This window comes from Eubalaena glacialis, chromosome 11 (genome assembly GCF_028564815.1).
Source record: "Eubalaena glacialis isolate mEubGla1 chromosome 11, mEubGla1.1.hap2.+ XY, whole genome shotgun sequence".
Classification (NCBI taxonomy): Eukaryota; Metazoa; Chordata; class Mammalia; order Artiodactyla; family Balaenidae; genus Eubalaena; species Eubalaena glacialis.
Genome location: NC_083726.1, coordinates 17681616 through 17695431, shown reverse-complemented (window position 1 = coordinate 17695431; position 13816 = coordinate 17681616). Strand labels below are relative to the sequence as shown.

Below are 13816 nucleotides of genomic sequence, written 5' to 3'. Positions count from 1 at the left end.
AACCATATGGGAAAGATGCGGCATTATAACAGCCCCCAAATCCTCAACTTTTATTAGCAAAAGTCTAAAGAAGATTAATCATGAACTAGAAATTTAGGCATATTACTTTAAAACTTATAGATAAATACCAGAAGAAATTTAAGAACAATAGGGAAAAAGAGAAGATTTTCTCTCTAGAAGCTTCTAGAAAGATAAAAGTAGTTCTGTACCACGAGATCAGCAGTGAGAATGGCATGTGTTGTTCTTTTCAATGGTAGAAGGAGAAGTTAAAAAGCAAGGAAGCAATGCCTTCAAAATTCTAAAAGAAACAATTCTATATCCAGTCAAGCTATTCATGTAAAAGCATTTTACAAAATGCAAAGACTCAAGAATTTTTCTCCTATGCAGCAGTCTTTCTCAAGAATTTATCTGAAGATGTGTTCATACAAAAGAAGAGAACAAATAAAAGGGAAGACATAGAATCCAGGAAACTGGAAATTCAACAGTTCTATTAATCAAATCATATTAAAAGTTATTGGTTTTAAGAAGATCAAATCAATAAGAAGGCATTCAGCTGATTTTTGAAATGTTAAAATATTTCTTATGCCTTTAGATTTACAGTTACACTTTTACATCAATCTGAGCATAAAAGAGATTGCAAGAGGTTTTAACTCTTACCTGTAACACAGCAGCAAATAAGTATACTACTACGAAGATTACAGTTAAAGAAGTGTGACCACTTTTCATCAAATGAATAGTGTAGAGGAAAATTAAATGCCCAGGTATCACCAAAAGCAGTAGAACTTGAGCAGACTTATTATTTACTCCTGTAATATAAAATGTAAAAGTTGTTAAAATCATATTTTGGTGAATAATAGGTCACAGTTGTTAAAATTTGAGGATTACTTCTAGTTACTATATTGCATAGAATCACATAAAATTCAATTGCTAAAAATAAATTTTAACTATTTACAATTCACTTAATTTTTAAAAATTCTCCCTATATGTTATATATTAATTAAATAAAAGGTGGTTGATAAAAACTTGCTATGCAGAACACTGGTCAAACTATAATATCTATTATAAAAACAGAGGAAAGACAAAAGAAAAAACATGAAGTTCTTAAAGTACTGAAATGTGGTTTTTTCCCTACATCATTTAATTCCTTTTTATTGATCATTTTAATGACTAAATGACATCTCATGATCTTCTAATAGAGGACCTTTGGTTATGAAATGTTTTAATTTTATTTTTCCTTTAGAATTCTTTCACTGCAATTAAAAGACTGGGCATTTCTGATCCTCATTCAAAAGTTACATTTATTACCTTACATTTATTTTCGTCAGAAAAAAAAAAGTTGTCAAGAATTTAAAATTGTGGTTTAGGTTTTTGGATATCATATGCCTGGGACATAATAATGTCCTTGTAACTGAGGTTATCCCCTCTCATTCTGCTTGTTTGGGATCAAATGCCTACATTTAGAAAGGTCCAAAAGATTAACATACAAAAGACAGATGGTATATCTGTCTCCCTAAATCACCTAACAGTGCTTTCTTATATGCACAAGGTTCCTCTTTCCTGACTCCTAAAACAAGATATCCCAGAGAAAGAGAAAAGAGAAAAACTATACAAAGTTCCTCAGCAACTGCAGAATTGATCCAAATTCTTTTTTTGTTGTTGTTCACTGAGATTTAGTGAACAAAATCTATTGTAGTATTTAAAATCTATTTAGCTCTCAGAAATGGAAAACTATGCGATATTCACAAACAAAATATGTATTCAACAAATGTTGCCTGCCTATACTCATAGAGAGCAATAGTTCCTGAAATAAAATATGCAAAAATCCACAAGCACCTACCTGGACCAAAAAAAGTTCTAAATGGGTAGTAACCACCTTTGGGTTCATCAGGCAGTTCTCCTGGAATGCTGTGTAAATGGAGATAAGTAGAAATCCTGCTAGCCTGAATGGCTACCAAATTACCACCAATACCTGAAACATAAGGAAAAACAAACAAGGTAGTTATCTTCATATTTTAAATAATGTGCATACATTCAACCAAATACAAGCCTCTTTATGTCACATCCTGGGCCAAGAAAACAAACAAACAAAAATTCTTCTGAAATGTTGATTTATTAAATGTTGAGGTAGATATTCCAAAGGCATAAAATCACTGCTGTGAAAGACTCATTCATTACTTTTTCAAATCTAACTCACTGTTTGGTCTGAAAGCAGAGTAAGTAATTTTTAAAAATTACTATCACAACCAAGATATAAAACTAGGTAACAAGATATTTCATGTTTATCATCTTAATGACAGGGAAAACAAGCTAGATTTACTCAAATAGACAAGGCTTGATACGTGTCTTCTCAGGTTACTAAAGAAATGGGTAAAAGACACTGAAAAAAATACTCAAGAAAGTCTTTTAACCTAGATTATCCTCTCATATACTCAGAGGAAGGGGAGTTGATGCCTAGAAGTAAAATGAATTCCAAAGGGTGGTAAGTGCCCCCAAGGTAAGTTAGAACACCCAAACTCTTTCTCCTTTGACAGATTATGGGAGGAAGAGGTAGCAGTCATAAAAGCAAGTAGGAAGGAAACAACTGAAAATTTCAAATTCTTTAATGCTGAGTGTGGGCTAACATAACCATTTAGAACACCTGGGAACCCTAGACACAAGGGGAGTCTACATTCACGGGTCAACTATTTCTGCAAGCCTCCCCTGGGCACTTGTGAGACAGACTGAGGTAGGACAGAACACTTGAGAGAGCCGACCTCGGTGGCACACAACAAGAAATCACATCCATTTCTGACTCTCTCTCTCATATGAAACAAAAGCTGCTTGAGGTGATGAAGGAAACACTCCAGCTACCCGACCCCAGGCAAAGATCAGCTGCCACTGGAGGAAGAGTAGAAGCAAAAGCTGTCTGCTGCTGGAGAAGTGGAAGGAACTCTTCCTGCTTAAGACCAATCTGAGTAATTGATTGGTCTTAAGAAACATTGAGAAGGCCTCACCTCTGTGGACCAAATAAATGCATAGGAACTGCCTAAGATTGAGACTAGTGCAAGAGAATCCCAAACCCCATCCCATGCCTTGCACCATGTAACAAGCATCAGCAACCTACCATGAGAAGAGAAGCAAGAGCACAGATAGTTAAGCCTTTCATGCTCCAGGCATACAGCACTCCAAGCTTCACACTGAGCATAAGGTAGCAGGAGCTCATTGATAAATCTGAAGTCAGTGGTGCACTGAAGGTAACTATAACAACCACAAAAACCAGACCCAGCTCAACTACTGATGAGACTCACACAGTCCTCCATACTAATGACCTAATAGAAGAAAAAGCCTGCCTTTAAGGCATAAATAATATTTATCTCAATCTCCAATGTTCTTTTATACACAATGTCCAGCATTTGATAAAAAATTTCTGAGACAGTAAAAAGCAATAAAGAAAACAGACTGTCAGGAGTTAAGAAGTCAATAGGACCAGACTCAGAGAGGACTCAGGTGTTGAAACTATCTGACAAGAACTTTAAAATTACTATGATTAATATGTTAAAGGATCTAGTGGGAAAGAGGTTACAATATGCATTATTAAAAGATGGGAACATAAATAGGTTAAAAGTAAAGGTACGGAAAAAGACATACCATATAAACACTAGTGAAAAGAAAGCTAGAGTGGCTGTATCAATACCAGAAAGACGAAAAAAAAGACTTTATAACGGGATATCACCAGAGAGAAAAACAAACATTGAATAATGGCTGAGGAGGCCAACTCACGAAAAAGACATAACAATCCTAAATGTAGTTGCACCTAAAAATAGATCTTCAGAATACCCACAGGAAAAATTGATGAAACTGAAAACAAAAACAAAAACAAAAACCCCAGACAAGCTGGTATTTATACTTGGCGACTTTATCACTCTTCTCTCATTAACTGGTAGAATACACAGATTTTTAAAAAATCAAAACTATACAGGAGATTTTAACAATAATAACAACCAACTTGATCTACAGGACATTTATAGAACACAACACCCAACAAAAGCAGAATACACATTCTTTACAAATATACACATGGAACACTCACGCAGATAGACCATACAATGAGCCATAAAACAAGTCTCAATAAATTTGAAAAAACTGGAACACATAAAGTATGTTTTCTGGCTACAACAAAAAAGATAGATATCTGAGAATTCCCCCAAATGTTGGAAAGCAAACAATACACTTCTAAGTAACCCACAGGTCAAAAAAGAAATCACAAAGGAAATTTTAAAATATTCTGAATTTAATGAAAATGAAAACACAACATATTGAGATTTGTGCACACAACATATTGAGATAAGTACTGCACATAAAGCAGTCCTTAGAAATTCACAGCATTAAATCTTATATTAGAAAAGAAGAATGATCTATTATCAATGATCTAAGGTTCCCATCTTAAGAACCTAAAAAAAAAAAAAAATTAAACTGAAAGAAAGCATAAAGAAGGAATAAGAAGTATAAGAGCATAAATCAATGAAATAGAAAACAGAAACAAGAGAGAAAAGAAATGAAACCAAAAGCTGGTTCTTTGAATAGATCAAGAATAAAAGAAGACACAAATTTCAATATTAAGAATGAAAGAGGAGTCATCACTACAGACAATGCAGGATTAAAAGAATAATATGGTTATACCATGAACAGCTTTATGCCAGAAAATAATAGCTTGGGTGAAATTTTAAAATTCCTTGAAATACACAAACTATAAAAACTCACTTGGCAAGAAATAGATAACATGAATAGCCCTATATCTATGAAGCAGTAGTTCTCAGCTGGGGGTGATTTTGCCACCAATAATCGACCCCCAATCCAAAAAAAAGAGATTTGGCAATATCTGGAGACATTTTTGGTTGTCGTAATTTGGGATGTTTCATTGGCATCAAGTGGGCAGAGGCCTGAGATGTTGCTAAACAACCCACAGTGCACAGGATGCCCCCCCCCACAATATGAAATTATCTGGCCCCAAATATCACTAATGTCAGGATTGAGAAACCCTATATTGAGGAAATTGAATTCATAGTTAAAAACTTATTCATGAAAAAAAACCTTCAGGGCCTGATGCCTTCACTATCTGGAAACTGAGAGAACATGCCTTTAAATAACTTGTGAATTAAAGAAGAAATCATAATAGAAATTTTAAAACATTTGTATTTGAATGGAAATTAAATATTACATACAAAAGCAAGTGGGGTGCAGCTTAAGCAGTAATGAGAAGCACACTTAAAGTCTTAAACGCATATACTTAAAAAAGAAGGAAGACTTACTGACCTAAGCATCCATCTCAATAAGTTGGAAAAGATAGAAATATAAACACAAACTAGAATAAGAAAAGTAATGAAAGAGAAAAAAGTAAGAAGATCAATAAAGCTAAATATCAGTTATCTGAAAAGAAAAAAAGAGTAGGGACAAACAATAGGAAAAAAAAGGAAGTCATAATTCCAATTACTACCAATATTTTAAAAATAAGATTATGAACAACGTTATGCCAATAAACTTGAAAATTTAAATGGGAAAGTATTCTAAAATATATATAACTTAACAAAATTAACTCAAGAAGAAATACAAAATCTGAATCATTCTATGACTAAAGAAATTAAATCTAAAATTTTAAGTCTTCTTCAAAAAATCACCAGGTCCACATAAGTTGTTTGCTTTGCTGTTGTTGTTGTTGTTTTTTTCAAGTGAGTTCTACCAAATATTTAAGTAACAAATAATAATAAAAAGAATAAATTACAAAATCTTACATTACTTTACGGTATAAAGTGTATGAGTAAGTATATCTAACTCACATGAGACTAGCATAACTCTGAGTTCAAAATCCAACAATGACAATATGAAAAAGGAAAATTATAAGCCAATCTTATGAATAAAAATAAATGTAAAAAAGATATCAAACTGTTGGCAAACCAAATCCAGCAAAATGTTAAATGTGTAATACACCACAACAAAACTGCATTTATGCTAGGAATGTAAGGCTGATTTAATAATTGAAAATAATATAATATGGTACATTAACAAATAAATGAAGGAAAAAATAATATGATTATATGAATAAATGCAGAAAATTTGATAAAATTCATCATTTTATTATTTATTATTAAAAACTCTTAGCAAACCAGGAATTGAGGGGTACTTTTTTAACCTGATAACTACACATGCACACACGCACGCATACACGTGAAATCTGTGATATACAAAAGAGGTACTGCAGATCAGTAAAGAGTGGTATAGATTTTTCAATAAATAGTACCAAGACAGTTATTAATATGCCAAAAAAATACCATGAAATTGGACCCCTATTCTCATACTATACACAAAAATCAGTTCCAAGTAGATTAAAGGCATCATGTGAAAGGCAAAATAATTAAAATAATTAGTATAGAAACTTATTAAAGTTTTAACCTCTCATGAGGTTAAAACCCCATCATGATCTCAGCATGATCACTGGTTATATTTTTAAACTATAGCAGAATTATTACCTTGGAATAGCTTCCCTTAATGTCAGAAATGCTTTCTCGCTATCACGACATACTCTATACTTCTATTAAGAGCAAGTCTATCAGCATTTCTTTTAAATTACTTAAATTCTTCACAGACTAACTGCACTACTAGAGCTAGTAGAGAGCATTTAAAGACTGTCACATAAATTAATAACATTAATAAAAAACAGATTTCCAACATACTAAATAATTAGTGAGAGCTTTCAGTATCCGTTAAGACCTAATTTCTAAGTGCCTTATTGCTAGAATGAGCTCCACTGATAACAGAAAGTTTGATAGTATGAACAAATTCAGAAGGTTCATCAAAGGACTGCTTTAAAATCCAACTTCATGTTTTATTAAATTTAGAAATATATGTTTCCAGCAAATGTTTAGCACAGAATAGATTTCACACCATAGAATATATTTCAAATTATGTCAATAATTCTTTTGGGCATTCCTAAGGAAACCTGAAGTAAAAGTTCATTTTGTTCAAAAGCAAAGCCTTATAATCAACAGCACAGCAGATCTAGTATCTTCCATATATACCTACATATTTTGGCCATCTCCACACATCTCTGCATTTTCACCTCTCCTCCTTTCATGACTCCTTATCAGAACTCACACACAGGAACTGCTCTTTTAGTTTCAAGAAATGCAAAGGGATAGGGGAGATGTGTCTTCCATTCTTTTTCTTCTTTTTTTTTTTTTAAGAAGAAATACATGTAAGCCCCTCAGAGTGAAGACCCTTTCCTCGAAATGAGGGCAGGCACATTCACCTCTACTACTTCCTTCCAATGTACGTGTCGGCAACCTGATGAGTGACTTACAAGGTCTACAAATTTTCTGCTTCCCTTACCCTAGATCATGCGTTCTTAGTGGGGACAAAAATTTGTTCTTGGGGGGAGAAAAAAATTTTTCACTCATTTTATGTATAAAGCACGGATATACATACAGTATAGAAATGGATAAATTGGATATTTGTGATATTAAAATTTCATGGGTGGGAACATTTAGGGGAAAACATGTTTTAAATGGCTCCCTCAGAGGGTCATAATGAAAAAAAGGTTGAGAAACACTGCCTCGATCGGAACTTCCCAAACCAGGATGCCTGGAATAGTTTACAGCTGTGTCAAGATGCTGACCTTCGAAGCTCTGCAGGGGCAGGCTGGTTGCCTCTGGTTCCAAGTGGCCTCCTTCTTCTCACTAGTGTGCCATCTAATATTACAATTTTCTGTGTGTGCCACGACATGAAACAGGTTGGGAAATCTATCCACCTTCTTGGGACAACTGAGAATGTCATTATAGGTAAGGCCCTTCACCTTAGTCTCTCTTCAGGACTCCTTTTCTTACCACATTGAAGTAATAAGGGGTATCCTTTTTTTCCAAGGCTACTTTGTAGCCCATCATTCTGTGGACTTTGCCCCTTCCTTCTTCACCATCTCTCATGCATCCTCCGTCTTTCCTTTTCTATTACTCCTTTGTCTCCTTGTCAATAAACATATCTATATCCCTCCTACCTTGGAAATTCTTCATTTGGACTCCTAGCTGTTATTCTAATTCTGTTCTTTTCATAGTCAACCATTTAATAAGAAATCTAAAAGCACTACTTCCAGGAGTTTTATTTTGTACTAAATATTTAATAGATACAGAAATAATATTTATAAAATACATATAAGCTATAAATAACCATATTGCAAAAACACCCATATACCCATCACCCAGTTTAAGAAAAGGAATACAGCATGACTTTTACATTTGAAGTACCCTATGTGCCCTCCCCAATCCCTTGCCTTTCCTCGTCAATCAGAGTAACTATCCTGAATTGTGATTTTCATTCTCTTGTTTTCCATGTTATGACCACATATATGTGTATTCCTAAACATGCTTTTGAACTTTATAGAAATGGGATAATTCACATATATTAAGTTCCTAAAATTCATCCTTGTTGTTATGTGAAATGTAGTTCTTTAATTTTGATTGTTCATAACGTTCCATCTAAGGCTATGCCTTCATTTATTTAGACATTGCTTCTACTCAACAAAAACTGAACTCTCAAATGACTTCCAAACCACTGAAGAAATGGTTCCTTCTGAATCATTTCCCCTGGCTACACTAACTGAGTTCATCCCTCTTCTAACCAATTGATCTCTAGCTCAACTCTTTCTGTCCACAAAATATTCACTCCTGGGATTGCTAACTTCTTTCAGTATCTAAAGAGGTCCTATCTAAATATTCACTCCGGGCTTTCCTGGTGGCACAGTGGTTAAGAATCCGCCTGCCAATGCAGGGGACAAGGGTTCGATCCCTGGTCCAGGAAGATCCCACATGCCGCGGAGCAACTAAGCCCGTGTGCCGCAACTACTGAGCCTGCGCTCTAGAGCCCGTGAGCCACAACTACTGAGCCCACGTGCCACAACTACTGAGCCCACAAGCCGCAACTACTGAGCCTGCGAGCCACAACTACTGAAGCCCACGCACCTAGAGCCCGTGCTCCTCAACAAGAGAAGCCACCGCAATGAGAAGCCCACACACCACAACGAAGAGTAGCACCCACTCGCTGCAGCTAGAGAAAGCCCGCGTGCAGCAACAAAGACCCAATGCAGCCAAAAATAAATAAATAAATTTATAAATATTCACTCCTATCTAAAAAGCTTGTAGAATATACCAAAGAGGAGGAAATGCTGAGAAACCAATTTCTATGGTTACACACAGGAGAAATTGTTAAGGAAAGTAATAAACGTTGCCATCACTGCTAGTTTTTTATACAAATAGTAAGAACCATTTTTCTACTTTTTTTTTCTTTTTGCCTTTTTTTAATGCACTTCACCAGTTCCTAATATATGAAATGTTTCGGGTATAATCTAAGTTGTGTTATTTAATAAGATAACTTCAAATTCGGTGACATGTACTTTGCAGCAAAACAAAGCATGTTCCTTAACTCATGCATTTATTCATCCAGCAATTACCAAATCTTAACATATTGTTACATGAAATATATTTTAAAAAATGTTACTGGTTCTGAAAGATGTTAATAAGCGTTAAAAGATACCCTCATCGCAGTATCAACACAGATATGCCTTACTTTAAACAAAGTGTGTATTCCTGTATCTAATATAACAGATAAATTAGTAGCTGTTCATTTTGAAGGAAAATAGTCACAGGCTTTGGGATATCAAGCAGATCTGGGTTTAAATCACCATTTGCTAGATATGAGACCTTATCTTTATTTGAGGATTAAATAACATAACATGCATAAAAGACCTAAAACTAATCTGCCACAGAGTAGGTACTCACTAAATAGCAAATGATGGGGACTTCCCTGGTGGTACAGTGGGTAAGACTCTGTGCTCCCAATGCAGGGTTCGATCCCTGGTGGGGAACTAGATCCCGCATGCACGCCACAACTAAGAGTTTGCATGCAGCAACTAAAGAAGTCCGCATGCCTCAACTAAGAGTCCGCATGTTGCAACTAAAGATCCCGCACGTCGCAACGAAGACCCAGCGCAGCCAAAATAAATTAATAAATAATAAATAAGTAAATGAATATGAGAAAAATAGCAGATGATGATGATGGTGATAAAACAGGGAGGGGTCTTTTAAATAGTACAACTCAGCACACTTAAAACGAAATTCAATTCTCAGAAGTTACACCTTTTTTGAGAAGCATGGAGTGAATCTTCTCAATGTTTTTAAAGAGCATAATGTAACATAAGATGTGTTCACTGTGATACCCAACTAAGAGGTTTACTTACTGAGATAGAAAAAAGATTTTACCACTATGCCATGCCATGCACAGACTTCCAATGAGGGCACTTTAGCAAACTGTTTCTTGTAAAAGGCAAAATAACAGAGATAATCACTAAAATCTTACTAATAACAGGGTTGTAATTTAAGTTAAATTTCTCACTGAGATGCTGGGCAATACAGTTCTAACAGTCATTGTTGGGTAATATTCATGCTAGTGAATTCATCAAGTAATAGTCACTGAAAAGGATTCGGACAGGGGGAAAGAAAGTGATAGTTATTCCAGGCAGTGAAAATTAGATCTCTGTATGGCCACAATGCAAGAAGCAAGTCGCAATGATAAAGGATAAAGTTGTGTGCGTCCAAGAGCATATAGAGAGAGCCTTGATAGCTAGGCAGAAGAGTTCTAATTTGATTTGACAGGCAGGAGAAAACCACTGTCAAGTTCATCATCTTAAAACTAATGTAATAAAAACAATGTTTAAGGTAGACCCGTCTACTAGTGATGTTCAATTGGCATTGAATAGGGAGTGAGTCAGGAAGCCTACTTTATTACTTGAATGATGGTTGAACTGAGACATTAGTAGACTACAGTAGTAAGACATACTTGTTATATAAATAAATGAACAAGTGAATTATGTACAAATAGATAAGATTTGGTCATTATCTATTCAAAGAGGATGAAAGAGCCAGGTTGAATCAAATGGGTCCATGATGTTAAAGGCAGGTGATGGGGAGAATGGTGGTACCAGGAAAACTGGGAGGGGCATCTCTAGGGGAAATTTGTTCAGGTACCCCAAAATTAAAATGTTCAGTAAAAATTTTAGATATGAAATTAGATTTTAGAGAAGTTGCCTTTGTATAACATATTTCCTTATCCATAAATATACAGAAGTAATTTATATTAAATGTGTCATATATCCTGTGATACGGTTTTCCCCAGGTAGCATTATTTTAAATTATCTTGGCTTAGGCTATACCGAAATCCAATTTAATGACTGCCAGCCCAAAAGCCAGTAGGACTGGATTAAATTTGTCTTTTTAAATGGAATTCATATAAAACCCCCTGTGAATTTAAGTATTATAATTCCCATTTTATAGATAAGAAAAAATATAAGGCAGATTTGAAAGGGATCAGCAGAGGAGTGATAGATTTTAATGGAGTGAATTGACTCCAGCAATGCTTAAACCTAGCTAACTCTAATTTATCCACGAAAATTGACAGGGACAGCAACACAGCAGCACAAGAAAGCAGGTAAGCCCAAAGTTAATGATAATATGGAATTGGAATATCCTATTTTGCCACAGGAATCTTAAAAATCAGGTATGTCTGATTCTCAAACTAATATCTAGAGATAAGATTAAGTGAGAGTTCTTTTCAAAAATGTGTTCTGCATACTGAGAGCATACAGTGTAGTTTCCACCATGAGCAACAACCTGGCATTGAAAATCAAATGAATAGAATGGGAAGATAGACCTCTTAAAATCTGAACTCAGAAGTTCCTGTTCGTACCTAAGAATATAGAGAGATAGGATATCATTATGAAACAGTATATCTAATTCTTACCATTAATAACTGGTGTGTAAACAACAATCCCAGCCAAGTTTGGATCAGATACAGTTGTGTCCAGAATAAGGCCCCCAATGCTGAAAGAAACAAAAGCACACAATTTAGGGAAGAGGAAAGGAAATGTACTAATTTGAAGTTGTTCTTTATATACAAACACCCCTAATTTTAAACATAAAATATTTAGACATATTAAAAATTGAATAAAAAGAAAAAATATTCAAAGTAAAAATCACTGTCAAAAGCAAAATGTTGAAAACAAAACATGGCATAAGCTGTAGCCCCACGTTTCAGGGCTCTCCTTCTGGTCTACATGTTTACATACGTTACATGTAAAAAGGAAAAAAGCGTATACATTAAGTGCATTAAAATGTCTGGAAGGACATGTAAGAAATTATTAACAATGTCCACCCCTAGGGGTGACACTGACAGGAGACTCATGGTCATTTTATATCCTTCTGTACTTATTAGTTTTTTAAAAACCATGTGCATTTATTACCCTTATAATTTAAAAAAATGTTTAAAGAGTATCTTTTCATATTTGAAGTAAGCAAGCCATTAAAGAGATGACTTTTATTGTGTTAAAACTAGATATAGTAGATTACAGTGTCTGACCATTGGTAAATTAACACAATGAGTTGCAGCCATAGAAAGAGCTGATCTGAAGAACAGAGGTCTGGAAAAAAAACATACAGCTATACAGTGGCAAGATATACACTCTCAGTGTCTCAATGGAGCTTGGAGATTTTTTGTTTGTTTGTTTCCAAGACCATTATCAATTGGTTAACTTCAGTCTGTTGGTCTACGTACTATAAAACAGTGTCAGTCCCAGTATTTCATGGGATCCTGCTGCCAAATCTTCCAGGAAAATGCAATTCACATTACAGAAAAATGAACTATATGCTTTCACAGAACAGGGTTGATGGTCAAAGTATCAGATCAAATGTTCTTACCACTACCTGATAGTTAATATTAGGAAATTATTAAGTCTTTACTATTTTAATTCTTTAATAATATAAATGAATGGCTAAATATGTCTAAACTGCTAGGAGTTCCCATTAAAAGTTATACTATAAAGTCTAAAAACAGTCATCCTTAGAAATATTTTACTATGTAATTTAAAAAAATATGTATTTCATAGAATAAACTAGTTATGTGTCAAAGAATAAATCTCCCTGCCCAAACACACAGATCATGCTGTGTATATAACATGAACACTTGCTAAAATACATTTTAAAATATTTTTATTACCCAGGTGATAAAAACTTATCATAGAAAAATTAGAAAATACAAACAAAAAGAAGAAAATAAAAATCAACCATAGTTACATCATTCAGGGTTATACTGTTACCATGTTGATATATAGCCTCCCAGACATTTTTAAACATGTATATATATATATATATATTTTTTTTAAGTAAATTTATTTATTTTTGGCTGTGTTGGGTCTTTGTTGCTACACGCGGGCTTTCTCTAGTTGAGGTGAGCGGGGGCTACTCTTCGTTGCGGTGTGCGGGCTTCTCATTGTGGTGGCTTCTCTTGCTATGGAGCACGGGCTCCAGGCTCATGAGCTTCAGTAGTTATGGCACGTGGGCTCTAGAGAGCAGGCTCAGTAGTTGCGGCGCACGGGCTTAGTTGCTCCGTGGCATGCGGGATCTTCCCAGACCAGGGCTTGAACTTGTGTCCCCTGCATTGGCAGGCGGATTCTTAACCACTGCGCCACCAGGGAAGTCCAAAACATGTATATTTTTAAAAATAAAAACTCAAACTCTAAAAGTAGTTTTCTTCACTTTTATTAAATTTTATTTTTATCAAACAAACATACGTGCATCATTTAAAAGGCGAAAGTACCACAAAGCTTATAAAATAGCCCCTAGCCCTAACACCACATCCTGCTCTCACTAGCAATTCTTTTTAACTTCTTTAACTGTTTCTTCTGGCATTTAATCCTCTATTTCTAAACAGCATTTCTAAATAGCATATACTGCTATTTCTTGAT

At 34.6% G+C, this 13816-nt stretch overlaps 1 protein-coding gene across 1 annotated transcript in view; it reads right to left on the bottom strand.

The window, feature by feature from the left end:
• The window catches only part of SLC41A2 (solute carrier family 41 member 2), a 108279-nt gene that overhangs the window by 33282 nt on the left and 61181 nt on the right, over positions 1–13816 (bottom strand). Inside the window, exons 7-9 of the mRNA XM_061205101.1 lie at positions 11818–11897; positions 1838–1969; positions 658–806 (exon numbers count right to left, since the gene is read on the bottom strand). Coding sequence (XP_061061084.1) covers positions 658–806; positions 1838–1969; positions 11818–11897 — 361 coding nt within the window. The remainder of the gene's footprint in view (positions 1–657; positions 807–1837; positions 1970–11817; positions 11898–13816) is intronic.